This window comes from Sinohyriopsis cumingii, unplaced genomic scaffold (genome assembly GCF_028554795.1).
Source record: "Sinohyriopsis cumingii isolate HCF-2022 unplaced genomic scaffold, ASM2855479v2 utg001660l, whole genome shotgun sequence".
NCBI lineage: Eukaryota > Metazoa > Mollusca > Bivalvia > Unionida > Unionidae > Sinohyriopsis > Sinohyriopsis cumingii.
In genome coordinates this window covers 345,968-364,668 of record NW_028316033.1, presented here as the reverse complement: position 1 = coordinate 364,668, position 18,701 = coordinate 345,968, and the positions used below count along the sequence as shown (strand labels likewise).

Below are 18,701 nucleotides of genomic sequence, written 5' to 3'. Positions count from 1 at the left end.
GGCTCATCAAATTCTGAAAGGTTATATCACGCCTTGGGAAGTGTAGTAAAACCAAGTTTAGGCCAGCACAATTGTGGTTCTGAGTCTGATACACTAACCACGGAATTAAGGCAGATTCGATTAAAATCTGGATATTAATCGCAAATGAAACACAACGTGTATATTGGTAATACATGTGCAAATTATTAGGTATTTGGAATGCAAAATAAATGTTTGCGAATGTATGTAAAATAAAAACGAAAATTATGCATTCAGGTTTAAAGACCAGCTATATATTCTAAACACGTTGTCGTTACCTTGTGAACTTATCACTAAGAACAAAGCTGTATAAAACGTAATGATATTCTTATTTTGATGCAAGCTGTTTGACGAAAAATATAAATGTAAGAAGTAAGGCATTACGTCATCACCCATCATATGCAGCATTTATATAAAAATTATTTTAAGCAAATCAAAAAAATGTCTTGTTGAATAGATTCAGCATAAAAGTTCTGATATATGATAGATTTAATAATTTAGCAGACAAAATTTCATATATGGTATTTTAGCTAAGTTATTTCTGTAAGTGGATTGATAGGTAGAGTTTATTTGTCGGTCCATCACTCGTTTTGAAGCGACCATTGTAGAAAAGGAAAAGGAGCCAGTCAGTATATAATAATATTGAAAAAATGGTAACGGAAACATGGTATGCAGCATGTTTGTGACAAACTATGTGTTTAATGATACAGTTGATGATCAATATAAACTTTGGGTCGATAAATACATTGTACAACATATTTATATTAACAATTTAACACTTATTGTTTAATTAGTTGTTAATATTTTTTTCTGGAAAATGGTTGAAACGCTGAACTATGGCTCAGTGAGTATCTCTTTAGTAATGGTTTAATAGATAATACATTTGTTTCAACAGAACCGAAAAGCATATGACAAAAAGCCTGGAATGTAAGATCAAGGATAAAATGAAGAAGGAAAAGATAGATTGTAATATCGATGTAATCAAGGAATGCCTTGCCAAGTCCGATCTTATTCATATATTTAAAGTGGGCAGAGATAACCATGGCATTGATGCTGTCATGCTTAATGCATTGATGAAAGGTAAATGATTCTTGCAGTGAAATATAAATGTTTTGATTGCCTTACTAGATAATTATATTATGATATCGTATTTACAGTGACAAAAGTAGCCGTTCCAATTTTGCTTGTTCTAATATTAGTTTAAACTCATCACCACACTAACTAAATCAATTTAGAAATTTCCATTAGATTTCTACAGCTTTAATGAAACCAAATGAATGCGATATACGTATACCTATTCCAATACAGTAATGCATATGTTAAGCATAGACTTGAACACAAGATATACAAACGTTAAAAAATATAATTGATTTTCTCGGAGTCTGCTGTAACAGTAACATCCAACAATAACTGATTGTTACAGATAGCTTAGTATTATATGTTGTAGATAGGTAAAACATCTCAGCTAGTCATGTGAGATAGGTAGACTAGCATGATAATTGTTCATAAAATACTTTTGTATATTTTTTATAGTTAGACTAATTTTGGATTTGTTACTTGAATTAGCTTTGCAGTTACCTTGATATTACCCTTTTAAGTTTTCTCCAGAACAGGATTATGATGATGATTATACCTAATTTACGGCACTAAACATTTAACCATCTATATGATTATGAATGAGGTTTTCACACGAATGTGATGTTGCAGTAGCTGTTGAGAAATAAAATAAATATAAGAGTCGATTTTTGATCATACATACAGTGTGGTCATAATCGAGTCGAATGTATTAGTGAAAAATAGATTCTGCATAGATTTGCTGATGCAAACTATGGAATGCGAGGAGAGTGTCACTTACATATACAGGATTTCTTATTAACCCCATGGATTCTTTGTAAGTTTCTTAAAAACATTTGATATTGCTAATTCGCAGTCATGATGTGACAAATTATGTGCAGATGGCTGCAATACTAGATTATATTTGGTAAAACTACTTATATTCATTGTGATAGTAAACAAATATATATTCATTATAAACATATAACGTAAATTGCAGCCTCTGTACTATACCCGTTAGTCCCGTTTTTATTCATGGAAGTCCTAAACGTTTATATCCATACGGGTAGGATAAGAGAATATGAATGTATGCTATAATAATAATAATACGATTTATTATTGAAATGGGATCTATGACCATATCTACCGTATACATGAATAAGCGATACTGATGAGTGGTGAAAAGTGGGCGTTTGACCCTTTTGACCCCTCAAAATATTTTGAAGGGATTTATGCAGGTCTATCTTCACATAATTAATTTACCAATCGACTAGAGTATAAAGAATACAACGTAGGAACTGAGATAGCTTTATTGTTTGGATGCATTATATAGATTTCTCAAAGAGGCTCAAAATACTCTGTATGCATTCTCATAGATATTATATAAGCACATTGATCAGACGAATAATTTGGAGGTGATCTAAGAAATGGAACGAGATAAACTAGGGCAGATTTACTAGCAAAACACGATTATAAATATAGTGATGTGAAAAGTAAAGTCGCAAGAGAAAAGTAATAATTCGCCCACTGAATCTAAAGTTTTTTGATAATTTTAGTGAAACATATTCCAGCTGTAATAAAGATGATATCGAAGAACAAATCAAATAAACAAATGCTTTTGTGTATTAGTATGGAAATCAAATCCTATCATGCCAGACGACTGTATTTGCGTTGCAAAGTAATATATTACGATGCAGAAGTGATGCAGCGTAAGTATTTGATAAAATCAGTAACGGCAGTTGTCGAAGATAAATATCTGAAAAGCAAAGATACATTTTGCAAGACGTTTGACATTATTAGATACGTTCAGAATTCTGTCAAAATTCATGCTGGTGCTGTACTCAGTGATGGACCATTTGAGATTATCGATGCAGACTTTTTCATGAAAGATATTATATTTAGCGCGCGCAAAGCAATTTCGCTATCAGTACCCTGAAATAGCCGTAATTAATTATTTGACAAGGGCTGATCAACAACTTAGTATTAATTGTGCTGACATCAGATTCCATTGGTTTTGTATAAAGTAGCACCGGAGTATTATAACAAGATAACACAACACAGCAGTGTTTACGCACAATTAGATAAGCACTATCGCCTTTATATAAAAATATCCACTAGGAATAATAAATGCAAAGGTTCCTATGTTGGAATATGCTAACTTTGTGCAGAACATGGCATTACGAGCACAGTGAAACAAATACGGTGGTGTTACGTAATGGACCAGGTACATGACATGTCTTACATATGGTATCGGGGTCAAGTCATATAATCAATTTTGCCGACTATGTCGATTTGTTCGTGAATACCATTTGACGCGAGAAAATAAACCGATACCTGTCATTGCACAGACATATACAAAAGACAATAAAATAGAAATAATTGAAATCATAGGTACTACTGAAGCGATTAAAGTTTTTAATCCTGGTAAAGCTCAATCCTTAAAATAAGTCATTGATCCACTTAATTAGAGGCGCATGCCTGCCGAGCCTGAGCTCAAACAGATCGCACATCAACACGAACTATACATACCATGTTGTATAATAAAGGCTGACATATTTAAATTATTGAGACCCACTTGGTCCACCATCGCCACCACCGGTTGCCACTGCAACATCAACGATTACTAATAAAACAACAGCACAACAACTCGAACAATTTGCGATTGATAATAATATCTGAATACCAAGAGGTGCAAGAAAAGTTGACAGCCTTGCGTCATGAATTAAACAGTCTCAGTAGTTTTACATCTGCTATTGCTACTGAAGCAGCCAAGTATTTTCGTGCAAATCACAGCAAACATAAATACCTGAAAACAAATTTCAAAAGGGCAAGGGCAAATAGAGAATCACGTGGCAATTATCCAACCCACATACAAACCAGGCAGATACACCCAACAAATGTTAATTCATACGATTGCTGGAATCGTATCAGTATTACAAAACTTCGGACAGTCTAGTGTTTAAGCAGACATTGTTCTTAGCGCCTATTTGGTTATGCCACTTGACATGGAAGGATTCAGAACTAGAAAATCCTCGATTCATAGTGGTGGCGTCGTAATTTTGAACAGTATAAATATCAGCGCCATCAACGATAAAATTGGTGAAGAAAATAGAAAAAATTCTCGAAACGTTGCAGAAACTCAAGAATGCAGGATCAGGATGGACTCCTGAAAGATAATAAAAGCTGAAGTACAACTCGAAAATACTGGCAGCTCCTGGGTAAAGTCAATTTTACTAAAGTCACACTGAACAAATTTAAAACACTTAACCCAGATATCTCAGTTAATGTGTTCACTTACAACACAAGCTTTAAACCGTTTGCATTATCCCCACATCGGCAGCATGGACGAATCTAGACTGATTTGTTATTAGAAAGTGAAATGATCGAATCAGATTCGGTATCTCACTAGATATGGATAAAGAATCTTGCTCGGCTGCTTAACCAACACAGTATGCATCACGGTAAGACATATCCATGCAGTTGTGGCATGCAGAGGTGGCATGTGTGTATTTTGCACCCATCAACTGCTCACCAGCCATGAGCAGTGGAATCAGAGGGTATATGTTGGGATGCATTATTGTCAATAAGCGAGCTTAAGCAGGAATTGCTCGCCGATATTGACCAACATTTGTCCATCGGGCGTTCACTTTGTTGCAAAATAGCAATGATAGGTCACATTTACACTCGTGCCAACAATCCAAACATCGGCGTGTATGACGCCGCTCTCTTTATCAGTATCACCTTGGATATTGCGAAAATAACCTCTATGAATTTGCGATGATGCAATCGCTGCCAGTTTGGTAGATTTCAGTGGATTGATCCTGCGCAAGTGGATATAGAAAAGCATGTGCACGATTACAGCATTAACATCTACCACCGATCCTTCTTTGAAGTTCATAACGAATACCCCAAACATTTACACAATGTGCACAAGGATTATCCGCTGACACCAGAACCACATGGTTGTCCCAGTATCAATGCTATATCGTTGATGAATATGGATCAAATACACTGAATGCACCAAAAAAACTAGTACCAAGTCTATGGACCAAACACAATTATGAACTGCAGGTACGAATCATACAGCTTTATCTGCGACTGGTTGTGAGTATGACCAAGGTCCATCGAGTACTCGTATTTCGCCAGCAGCCTAGGATGGCTTCGTATATTCAGATGAATACGGATCTGAGAAAAAAGGCTACCAATGACTTTGAGAAGGTTTTTCTTGAAGATCATGACAATGCCGTGTTTTGAAAAACCATTGGGAATTTGTGCAAACGAGTCCGCATAGATCTTGTCCGTGATAGTGAACAAGACAAACTTCGAAGGCTTGTCGCTGACTCGGCATTTGAATCATGAAAAATCTTTCCTGGTGGTCTTTTTGCCCTTCCCATTCAAACAATGAAAACTACCGCTGAGAAATCCAGTTTATGTTGGTTTGTCAGTACTGGACTTGTCAAAGCTGGTCATGTACAAGTTCCACTGCGACAAGATCATTTTACATAAATCGAGTCAAGATGATGTACACCAACATTGACTCGTTGCTGACACATATTACCACCGATGATGTGTGCGCGGACGTGGCACAACCATGTTTAGTAAAATAATTTGATACAAACGAGTATCCAAAACAACTGCCGTTATTTAGCAACGCAATTGAAAAGGTTGTTGGTAAGGTCCAAAACTAATGATCGGTGAAACCAGTCGAAGACTGTGGGACTGCAACCGGAACTGTAAACAACTGTTGTTAACTCCTAGAACATTTGTTTTGAAGGATTTCAAGCACAAGCTGTACTTGGAAATTCTTTGAGACTGACGTGAGTTCGTATACACTGCAACTATGATATAGTGCCAGAAACATCGCATAGGTGTTTACCGAGGCACCAAAGTGAGTTTGTTCTCACTTGATACCAAACCATGGATACTACCCGCTGAATTACCACTTAAGCGTTTGGTCATTGTGATGTTGTCAACCGACTTACGATTGAAGTCCACGAACAGTCACTAGAGCATTTACCGCGTTAATACAAATCCTGCTGGAACGACTTCCATTCGCAATTATACTCACACAAATTTCCTGCTTGGTTGTTTTAGTCCAATCGGGGAAGTTCTCGGAATATCAGTTTGTTAAGTGATAGTAAATACATCCACGGATCATACAGTGTCAGCAACATGACATTGCCCACCTTCTCCCTCTTCCGGCATATATATATATATATATATATATATATATATATATATATATATATATATATATATATATATATATATATATATATATATATATATATATATATATATATATATATATATATATATATATATATTCTGAATAACAGTGACACTCCTATCTAGAATCGCGAGACAATTTGCTTGGTAAATAAGCCCTCAACATGGTCTTACTGCCCCAAAAAAGTGTTCTGACGTTTCAAGTTACATATCTAGATAATAACCAGGAGCCAAACAAAATGTTATTTGACACCTTATTAGTCACTGAAGTTTCTTTGCGGTTAAACGGACAGCGGGAACCCTCAGGCGAAATCCTTCATGTCTATGCATCCGACGCTCCTCATGTTGGACTTGCATATCGCAGTATGTGGTCGTACATGGGCCGGTATCAGAACGTCGACACTGGTGTATTTAATTTCCCGAAAAGACTTTCATACCTTGTACCCAATGTATTAATTTTCTTTGGAGCATCTGAAGTTGTTGAGGTAATTAGTTGTCGACATGCATTTGTATGCACCTGTAACTCCCGTTGGTGCTAATTACATGTGATAAACTGTGATGATTTCTGAAAAGCCAATGTTATTGAACAGTGCTGGTGGTCGAATGAAAGTTATCGATGCACCTGTGGCAAATGCATAATTAAACCTGTTATGAATTTTAAAAATATTGTCTTATCACAAAGTGAAGGTGGTCGTTTGTGCGAGGCAGCTGGGACAAATACAAGCAAGTATGCAATCAGAAACAATAATGCGTCACTCTGAAAATGGCAATGTCCCCATGTGGCTAATTTTGAAAAACACGAAAAAACGTCGGCGATAGTAACATTATCCAAATCTGCTGTAACACAAATGCATGGAACTGATGGAATATTTTGATTGCTTGGAGCAAATCCAGCGTTGTTAGCAGAAGCGGCTGCAGCAGGTGCAGAAGCTGCAACGTTAGGGGTTGTTGGAACTGCATGGCAAACGCAATAAAACTTAGTCTCGATGTCTTTATGCGAAATGAATTTTCATCAATAGTGCCACGCACACGTGAACCCGGCTTCGTCATACTGGATTTAACAACAAGACCTGGCACTACTGGATCTCATACGTAAAAACATCTCAACATCCCTTGTATTTTAATACGAATGGACTTTGCCTGTTGAAGCTGCTGATTATGTAAGCCAGTACGATGGACCTGGATAACATATACTGTTTCGTTCGACTCTGCCAATACAAATTCTGTTGGATAGACACATATACGGACATCTTCTTCTTGAAGCGTTGCGTGCAGTTGCTGAACACAACCCGAAACCACATATTCATTTCCATTAAAGTACATTTAATACTCCACAAAATTTCCATTAACATTACGGAAGTTAGTGAGTTTGACGACACGGTATTGATTTGGATCTAAGACGATTTGCCACCAAAATGATTTGTCTGAGTTTACTAGTTGCGTTGTTCATTCGATTCAGGTGAGCTTGTGATTTTTGAAGATCAAAATGGTAATTTTAACCGGCTAATGCTGACATTCAAATATTTTTTTATGACACCAGAGGTACAATTGCAAAGAACATGGCTGAGATCGCTGAAAACGGTGGAACAATAGACGCAGGCGTGTCGGTTGAGTTTATCAAAGGCACTGTCGATACATCTGAAAGTGCAACAAACAATATGTGCAATAAGAAATTGCTAACGTGCCCTTAAACACCACGTGTAGTAAATTCATGGAGCTTTGCTATGGGAATATCAATCAAACAAGACAAGAAAAATCTGACGCAATCGTAGTAAACTAGTAAATCTTATATCTACGTCATAAAAATAGTCCTAATAAACCTAAAGGTTACATCTTAAAGGTGCTCGAGCCCGGAGCATACTTGTATCGCAACATAACTAAAGTCACGTGGGGTCGAACGGCAATGGTGTTAAATAACAAGCGGCATTTTGATCTTAATTATTTATCAGCAATATACAAAAAATTACAAGACCAAGCAGTATATGCATGGAAAGTTACATAGTTGCTTTATCATCACCGTTGATCACTGGAGATGAAACTGAATGTGAAGCACTCCATGTTTATCGTAACGGGTACGTAATCGTCATTGGCATTTATGCATTTGATCAAATTATATCGTTGTATAAATACGTAAGGACCTCGTTGATTAAGGTGGAGAATCTACCGACGATGTGTAGGATCAGCTGGCAGAGGATGCAGACACCGATAACAATTTTGCTCAACTTCACGAGGAATATCTGGGGAAAAGTGGTGTCACCGTATTATCTGTCATATAATTTTGTTAAAGTTCCAGTATAAATTGCTCGTGGAACCACCTTGATATATTATTACTAACTCAAGGATGGCTTGGAATCATTACATAAACAAATATTTAAACGTTGACATCACATAGAGATGATAAACTTCTAAGGGATTGTTTATATAACAGTAAAGTGATATTCACCGCTGTATCCACCTCAGTTACGGACACGAATGAATATTTTACACCACATTAACTCAAGTGAGACGAAAATAACTAGGCTGTTAATCTACAACAAGGACGATCTTGTTCGTATAAAAAGTTATTGAGCAAAAACTATCTTTTGAGTAGAAGATGCTGGCGAGGTTGGTGTCTTATTCAATGAAAAGGGAACAGAAAGCACAGTCTCCGGAGATTTATGTATTCTTGAGGCAGAGGTTTTCTATAATTGTATGGCAATTGTTCCGGCAAATAAAGTTAACTGGCATGTGTGCATATTGCGCCTGGACGTGATGAGACCGGACAGGGTCTGCCTGTCGAACAATTGTGCTATGCGACTGTATTATTAGACAAACTATGATGTACCCTCCTTCTTACCGACGTCGAAAAATAATCGAAGTGGAAAAGCAGCTTCGCGGTGAAATTACCATGAAACCGCGATAATTGTAAAATCGTGAAATACAAACGACCACATTTGATCGTAGATGCTATTTGTGGAATTGCTGTGGCAATGACTTACGTCTTGGGTTTACTGAAATCACGTCAACAACAACAATTGTAGGTGCACTAATTTGAATTATTGTTGAAGCTATAGCAATGGCAACCGGTTTGTCTGGTGGGGCTAGTGAATTAATTTCGATGAGACTGCGTTTACGAGTACGCTCCTATTCCAAATGACAACCAACCATACAGAGCAGTCTCAGTACAACCATTGATCTGTATCCAGTGGATATCGATGATAAAATAATCAATATAATCGTCAATATAATCGAGTTTCAAAACTGTGCTGGCGGCAATGAATATCACAGGCTATTAAGAGCATAGATAATGACTCGAAAGGATTTTACACATCAAAAGTCGAATATAAACAATCTTCGCCTGTACAGAGGCCTCATTGTTGCGTGAACGATCGGCTTTATATGACCACGTTGTTTGGAAATATTGACCTTTATCGCGTGTATTATCAGAAGATATGTTTTACATATCGATAACAGAGGAATTAGTGGTGAAATACTGTTTGGCAATTTTTGATCCCGTTGAATCACGGATGCACGACATAGACTCGTCCCCCATTACTAGTCGCATGCGTAGATTATTAAATTTCTAAGCATGCATTGGTCGCACTGGGCTAGATAAGTCATGTGGATAGAAGCTGTAATGTGTTTCAGGGATGCAAAGGGGCAAAAAGGGCAAAACGCTCACTTAGATACTACTTGAGGGGCTGTATATGGCAGAATTACTCCACATACCTGTTCTATCTTACGATGTCATGTCGAATCTCAGTCTCTGAGCTTTAAATCACATACAGAATACAATTACGTTTCTCAATTAATCCTTGCTAATGATTGTTGAGTCAACTTTGGTAGTTTTGAAAAAGATTATAACGTTTGAATCTAGGCCTGACTTTCCACCCACAGTCTTGACATGCATGTTGCGGCCACCTTCATGTTTATTATGTACGCTAATTTAAAGTTTGGTACATATCACAAACTCTAAGTAACCTAACCTTGCATGTGTTTTGCAAAGATCACAGCACGTGTTATGCCTAATAAAATAGTATATAAATGAAAATCATAGAATATAAATAAATATAGGTTGAACTCAGTAATTTCATGCATACACCGTACGATATGTAACCTGCCCCAAAGTGTTGAAGGTGTCGTAAAAAATGGAAGTTGTTTGCATTTAGTTCTGATCAATGTAAATAGAATAATGCGTGAAATATATAATCACATAATTTGCTAGGAAAATAATGTTTTGCCCAGAATTTACCTCAGCTTTGATCCATAACCAAGTAAATGTCCATTATGAAGACTACTGATTGATTCACAGATCTATATAATATTATTTAAAAATGTTTCCTGTCTTCCTCTAATTATTTTTGAATCATTAAATTCTACTTGTTGTTATCTATCCATAATGAGTAGTACTCAGTACCGTATAACATACACTTGGAGGAAACGTTATAGTGGATCTAATCACATGACAAAAATGTAAGATTCATATGCAGAACCATGACATCTCAAGTTAGAAGATTGCGATATATTTCACTAATATCTGATACTTACGTGTCTAGCTGCCCTCCTTTATATCCGGTCTACATATCCATAAAACAGTCGGTTATCAGATAAACACTGAAAGTTTTATCATTTGAAGCAGATAAAGGCGACACTTCTGATATTCCCCCACCCATATCCCAGTGGATATAGGGTATTCCACTCAATACACGAAATGCTAAGAAACATACATACACTGCTTTACAGTTTTGATATCTTTCAGCCAACGAGGACCTGGTGAAGAATAACATTGCCGCAGACAAGAAAAAGATGGTTAATCTACCTCTGTCTTTCCTTTCACATTTTATCTACCTACCTACTTTCAAAACAAACGATTAACTTTCCCTTCCTTTACAAAACAAGATAAATAGTCTTTATTGTCGATGTTGCGATTTATGTCTAGACATAAAATTTGTTTCTGATTCATTTCTAGTAAGATTCATAGAATTAAATTATATAAATCAGAATTTTCCATAAATGTCAACTAGAGATGAATCTGTTTAATCTGATGTATTATACTTCAAAACTTATAAAAATTGTAATAATTATTATACTTTAGCGAAAATCATTCAATCTCATTACATTTGAAAATCTTGTGCCGGTGAGAAAATAAAATAACAGTGTGACGAAGAGCTTTGCTGTTGCCAAGATAACAGAACTGGATATACGCAAAATATGAAGAGAAATATTCATATTTGGAGACAATATGTAGCTCACAAACACGCTAATTAAACATGGATATATATTACAAAAAGCTAAATAAAAGTTGAATATGTGTATACGATAGTAAAACCACTACGCATGCCAATAATCTTAGAACTTGAATTCGTCCATTTTCTGCCTTTCTGTTATGAGTCACAGGTAGAACTGAGGTACATCAAAAACGTATGCGGTTCAAGTTATTAAGCAAACATATATCCATATTAATAGAGACGGTTCATGAGGAAATAATCTTCATATAGCACCCTAACATGATGCATATATAATCGATATATTTCCTTCATCTCCGTGATAGTTGGTGACTTGTGTTTGTCTTCTATGGCTCAGAATGCAAAGTAAGTCATCATCATCAATCCCTTAACCCAAGAGGTCGTTGGGGCACCAAAGTTGACTATACAACCAATTTTCGACATCTTACCTGTTCTCTACTGCTCTTTGGGAATCTCCAAACCCCATGTCTGTCAATTCCTTAATGTTTTGTTCCCACCTATTGTATGTCTGCCTCTTCTTCTGCACCCTCGCACTGTGCCTTGCAGGATTGTTTTTTCTAGTCTAGATGATCTTGAGACATGATTATACCACTTCAGGTTGCTCATTTGTACAGTGGTCAAGAGGTGTTCATAGGATACGGTGGACCATTGGATCTTGTTGTGGACTTTTGCGTTGGTTACATGGTCAACTTATTAGATGCATAAGGTCTTGCGGTAGCATCACATTTCGAAGGTTTTAATCTTTCTTTGGAGATCTGATGTGAGCGTCCATATTTCATTAGCTGTCAGAAAGGTGGATATGACAATCGAGCGCATCAGATTTTTTTTTTGGAACCCAAAACAACTGTTGGGATATTTCCATATTGGCCTCAATCTTGTTTTTGCTGCTGTTTTCTGGGCAATCGTGGAAAGTATTTTTGGTTTGGAGCCCTCATATGAGATAATTGATATCAGGTATTTGCAGCTTGCGACTCTTTCCAGCTTCTGTCCATTGACCTTTATTTCTGCACTAATGCCTTTGGTAGTGTTTGTAATCAGTTTGATGTTTTGGCGCTAATCTCCAAACCGTATGCTGTAGAGGTCGTGTCGAGGCGCTCAACCAAGTCAGCTAATTATTTTCATCTCCTGCTCAACAACCAATATCATTTGCGAAACGAAGGTTGGTGGTTGTTCTTTCTCCGATGCTGACAGTGCCCTTGTGGTCATGCAAGGCATCCTCCGTGATCCATGATCCTTTCCAGAAAAAATATTGAAGAGCGTAGGTGACAGTATACATCCCTGTCTGACTCGAAATTCTGTTTGAAACCTATCTCCTCTGCTGCCATTGATGACGAGAGCACTGTAGGTTTTGTCATAGAGGTTCTCAACAACCTGCACCAGGTTTGAGCTGATGTTGTACTTCCTTGTAAATGCCCATAAGGCCGCATGTCATATCCTATCAAAGACCTTTTTGAAATATATAAAGACGTGGTATAGATTATGCTGATGCTGAAGGTATTTCTCACAAAAGAGTTTGAGATTGAATATTTATTGTGTGGTGCTCCTTCCTGCTCGGAAGCCTGTCTGATCTTCAGCAATAATTTTCTATGCTTGAGGCTGTACTCTCTTGAGAATTATCTTCAGCACGGCTTTGCTTGGGTGACTGATCAGACTGATGGTTCTGAAGTTTTGGCATAGCTGTCGGTTTTCGTCCTTGGGACCACGGTGACCAAGGATTGAATTCATGCGGCGGGCCATTCTCATGTCTATCATATCACGTTTCAGGTTGTTGTTAGGACTGTGACTGTCTCTTCTCCTTCTTCTTGAATGGGCTGTGTTGGTATGATGTGAACGACGGCTAACTTTCTTTTCTTTAGTGATCTAACTGTAATTTCCACTTCCTCATGAACAATGTGGATTTCATAAATTTCTTCTGCCTGAGGGCAATAAAGTACTCTCGGATCTCCTTGGGTTTTGTGATTGTACAATTCAGAACAATATTCTGTCCATCGCTTTAGGATCTCTTGATCTTAAAAGAGGCATTTCCTGATTTGTCTTGGATGGAGGTAGTTTTCCCTTGTTTATATGTTGTGAAAACTTTCACCAGTTGATATCCCAATTTGCTGTTATTTCTACTCACACTGTCGTTGATTTTGCAGCATTGTCTTTCTATCCAGGATTCTTTTGCCTTTCTCATGCTTTTCCTGGTCATTTGTATCTCTCTGTATTTTCTAGCTCCTTCAGTATCTCTTTGTCCCTTTTTCAATTCTCTGCAAGTAAGAATACCAAATATGAAAATATGGTTTTGATCTTTATATATATCCCTTCTAATAACTTTTTTCTTTGAACCAAAGTGGGTTGTATAACAGAAAGAAAGAAAGATGTAGCTAGGTAACGATACTGTACAATGTAGAATTTCTACTAGCATTACACATTGTTGATATTATCTGGTTTTCAACTTTTAATTTTTTATTGTTGATTCATAATTGGTGCACATGCCTTCATTAAGAAGTCAACATGAAAGGGCAATTTGTTTTATTCCTTACTGCTTCTCAAGATCATATAATTGTATTTTTTTAGAATAGCAATTTGGTCAACACACGTTCATAATAATGGCTGTTTCAACAGGAATTAAACCTTTTAACTTTATTATGTTTCAAACAGGTTATTCTAGCTTGTTTCCGATAGTGGAAAATATTTGTATTGACCTAGAAATTGATGAACCATAACGACATCTGTTATGTTATGTAAATTTATATCAGCGCAAAGTATATCCTTGATATTTCATTGTTTTAGTAGTCGTAGGCCATGAAGCAAATTTAGAGAATTATTTAAAAGAAATTGTGCCGGCTGCAACATATAATTGTATTGGTGCCTGTTTGTCTTTTTCTAGTCTTCTTGGTTTAAACCGTTTGGTTTCAATGTTCTAAGGCAGCGTATTCAGTAAGATTCCTTTTCTTTCTTGGTTTGGGAACTCCAGTTGGGGTTGTGAGCAACTGCAATAAGTGTTTGTCTTTTTCTAGGAAAGAAAAGGAATGTTAATCATCTGATTACACCAAGAAATTAAATTTCATGGGACAAAACAATTTACTTTAGAATGCTTATATAAGCAACAATCACTGGTGCATCTCATGACTAAGTAGATGTTATGCCTGGATTTAGTCTCTTCTTGTACGTTTGCTGATCAAGCTAACTGTGTCTGTAAATTGTACATTTTCAGACCTTCAGTCTAGATAACATGATGATGCATGCCATACAGTTTGCCAGTGCGGATTTCGTGAAGCTACTTTTAAATAATGGTGTCAAACTCGAGACGTTTTTGACAGTCGACAATCTGCTGCAGTTATACAACAATGTAAGTTCACGACAAAGCCGGTGAGAACATTTTCCTTTTCGATTTAAGGTGTGCATGACAGAGTACCAAATTTCGTTCAAGCAACTGGTACGAATAAACGTTGTTAAAAATCAGCTAATGCTAGTAATGCAATATACTAAATTGAATTGGCTTGAAGTAAAACCAGAAATAAAATTGATGATTTCTATTTGGACACTGTTATTTCCACGTTATAAAAGTTGTACAGCAGAACCAGTGCACCCTAGATACAGTTCAGATGAAATTAACCGCTACGCGAAGTTACATGTACGCCATTTAGCAGCAAAAATTACAAACTCAGAAGACAAAAAATATTGACCAATTAATAGAACAGTAACCAAGCGATATTGATTCAGAACTGGAAATTGATTTGACTAATTGTATCATTTTCTGTATGATATAAACATCAAAAAACAATTGTAAACCTGTGATCAGCTGCAGAGCAGTTTTTCCTCTTTTTTGACACAATTATTTGTCATATTAAATATGGACTGCAGATTGTTTAGTTTAATAAACGTTCTCTTTATATGCTGATGACTTGTTTGGAGCAGTAATTTAGATATTGGATTCAAAATCAAATATACACAACTTTAAATAATGTATGTAGGTTAAGCCAATACTGCAAGATATTAGGAATGATATCGATTCGATAATGTGTTCGATTAAACTTATATTATTTAAGAAAGAATTTATAAAATATTGGGGATATTTACGCATTAATGACCTCCGTCACCTCTTTCCCCTCAATACCACAACCTTTAAGTTTTTAGACAATACACCTTCTTTTTATAATGCACTCCCCAACAGCACAACTTCTTTTTTTCAGTCAAATTAGCACCATTTGTTTTCTTCACGATCATCCATTTTTAGTAACGCACGCAATACAAACTATGCAGACAAAGTCAATACAGAATATATATTTGTTTACGGATGCTCGCAAGCTAAAGACAAAAATCACCATTTCAGCTTCATAAATGGAGATCCCCGTAGCAGACCGCACACTTAATAATTTGAGTATTATGATGCCGTCGAAATGAGTCACTAAAAGTTGAGGAAATCATGAATCACAAATTGAGTGAACATTCAAGTAAATGAAAATTTGAATATGTTAACTTGCATTTCTTACTCAACTCTGTGAAGATTCGAGAGTAACATCACAGGTTACACAGATTTAATAAGGATAAACCAGGTTCCATAAGTCTAATGTTCTGTGTCATATGATTTGACTATACTTAATAGGTAACTTATATGTGATACAACAAAGCACACCTATTTAATGGGTGGGTTAAAAGTTAAAATTATGAACAAATATACTCTAAGAAGGGTAACAGTTTCAGAAAACAAACTCAAATTCTTCCTATACAATTATATTTTAACATATAGAAAAGAACGGTACTTTCATTTGGAAGATAATAGGACAAGGTATTGAGATTAAAACAATAATCATAATGTTTGTAAAATAACCTTACCTTGTGGGCTTATAATGAATCATTTATGGTACTTTTCAAGTCTTTGAGTATAGGGTTAATGTTTGTACTGTACTATGTTGTGCTGGTTTTCAGTGGCATACAAAATTGTGAAAACAATATGACGACTTACCCCTGAATGATATTTCTAAAGTTTAACTTTAGTGTCGCTTTCTTTCTATCCAAACAGTTTAAAATCACCCAACAGTCAACACGTCCGTTATAAGTTAATAAGTGCTATACATTTTAGTTTAAAAAGATAATGTTGTACTTTCGGTCTAAACGTATGAAAATTAACTTCACGTTCAACAATGAAATAGAAATGATAGATGACTTTCAGAATATGGTTGGACTATATTTCTTTTTCAGAATATGTTCTCAATTGTTTTCTTCATTGATATTCCAGAATAAAATTCAGTGGCATTTTTAATGTTTTCGTTGTCATATGTCTAATGTCTGTAATGTTTATTGAAGATAACATGACCAGCACATGCATTTGTTAGTATCATTATCGCCCTACAGGGACCTCTCAACAAGATATTTTATTTTGGCTGCAAACGCACATGTTTTTTAATGGATGCAGGTTTATGATGCAAATGTTTAAACATTTCTGGAAAAGATGGACGCAGTTTGCTGACACAATGTCCTCAAATTGTTAGTATTATTCTTCCAGTATGGTTTTAAGTTCTTATGAATGTTTCGAACTAATTTCACAGGACCTCTTAGGTATTTCAATGCAAATGAAACTCTTTATAGTCATTTTCCAAATTTGTGATGAAATCTGATGCAATAATTATACATCTGGGTGAATCAATACTGTCTCACATATGTTCAATTTTTATGACAGGCAAAGTTCTCCTAATTTACATTACCCGATCATAAATAATAAGGGGCATGAGTACTAAGACCTCGCAAATCCAGCACTCCCAAGTTATATCTTTTTAGCTTATTAGCTAAAGGTTATCGATCCATCTTTGTGGCAGGTAGGTAGAGTGACCTCCCCATTATAAGTGGATTGGCGCTAATTCCTGAGATACTTCAGTTAATACCTCTGCTCGTCCTGAGTAGCACGCTCTGTACAGACAGACCTCTCATTTGTTAGGTTTTCTACCTTAAAGCAAGCACTGGGAGTTGTCTCGTTGACGAAAAATAATACCCCGTTCATAAATTTCCAACTTTTTTGATCTTTATTTCTTCGACGACAAAGTATATTTTAAGTGTCTTTGTGCCTCACACACTTTGGTAACATTAGTAAGTACTTGGACTTGTTGCGATTGCGTTCCCTCATATTTATATAGCTATATTTAAATAGACGTAGGTCTGGTGTGCAATATAGACAACTAATATTGCAATATAAGTTCCGTTACTGTTTAATATATACAGATATTTTTTCTATATTAATATATTGATATAGTCTTAGTGTCCACATCGGGGTTATATATAATGCTTGTACCTGTATAGGCTAGAATTTGGACTTTCATGCCGGTAACATTCTCTTATAATTTGTATTTTAGCATCCGCTTTGCAAGAATCAATCACGAAGCTTCATGCATTTGTATGTGCATGTATCTTGTGTATTATATAAAAAAACTCATCTATCTGGCTGCATAGTTTCCACAACATCAGATATGTACAGAAATGTTCTATATCCTTATTTTAGTCATATAATCGAATTCATAGTTACTGTAAGCGACACTTTAAAGATTGCACTTGTATAGACAATAAGGTGGTATGTCCTACATGGAACATTTATTAGAATTGAAATTTAGTGTACACTTTGTAGGTAGATTATTGTCATTATGTATTGCTATGCACGTACAAGTTCATACAAGAGGATATGTGCAGGGCTACAACCTGTATATTTTCTCAGCTGTATTTTCTCTGACAGATCTCGACCACTTGCAAGATCAGAATGAATTTCTACATATGTAATTTACCCTGGTTATCAATCCACGAAGTCAAGTCGAAATTGCATTTAATCGAGAGAAGTCAGTTCAGTTATCACTGAAGGGGAAGTCACAGTCACGTTGAGAGACGAAGACTTCATAAGTTTTCACGCTTGGGTTCGATACCATATCACTCTCTCACAAGTCCGTTTGTCATTAACGGATATAAATTGATGCACGAACGCTCAGATTTACTGGCGCCTACTACCATGGGAGGTCTGTCTCCCTAATCATCTAAACAACTGTTGCCTGCTCAACTTTCCGGAAGTAGTTTACTATTAACTAAAAGGTATAATCTACTTACAAATTGTTTCCATGTTATGCCAGAGTTACCGATATTCTGAGCTGCTTGCTTCGTCAATTGCATTAGAAAATGGTCAACTGATATTAAGCTTATTAAAGAAGCCCTCAT

The 18,701-nt window shown here is 36.0% G+C and overlaps 1 protein-coding gene across 1 annotated transcript in view; it reads left to right on the top strand.

Annotated features, from left to right (window-relative positions):
- Nucleotides 1-5: 5 nt before the first annotated feature.
- The window catches only part of LOC149771774 (transient receptor potential cation channel subfamily M member-like 2), a 68,431-nt gene continuing 49,735 nt past the window's right edge, over nt 6-18,701 (top strand). Inside the window, exons 1-3 of the mRNA XM_089948146.1 lie at nt 6-1,098; nt 11,039-11,088; nt 14,725-14,859. Of these exons, the coding sequence (XP_089804272.1) occupies nt 927-1,098; nt 11,039-11,088; nt 14,725-14,859 (357 nt within the window). The 5' untranslated portion in view covers nt 6-926. The remainder of the gene's footprint in view (nt 1,099-11,038; nt 11,089-14,724; nt 14,860-18,701) is intronic.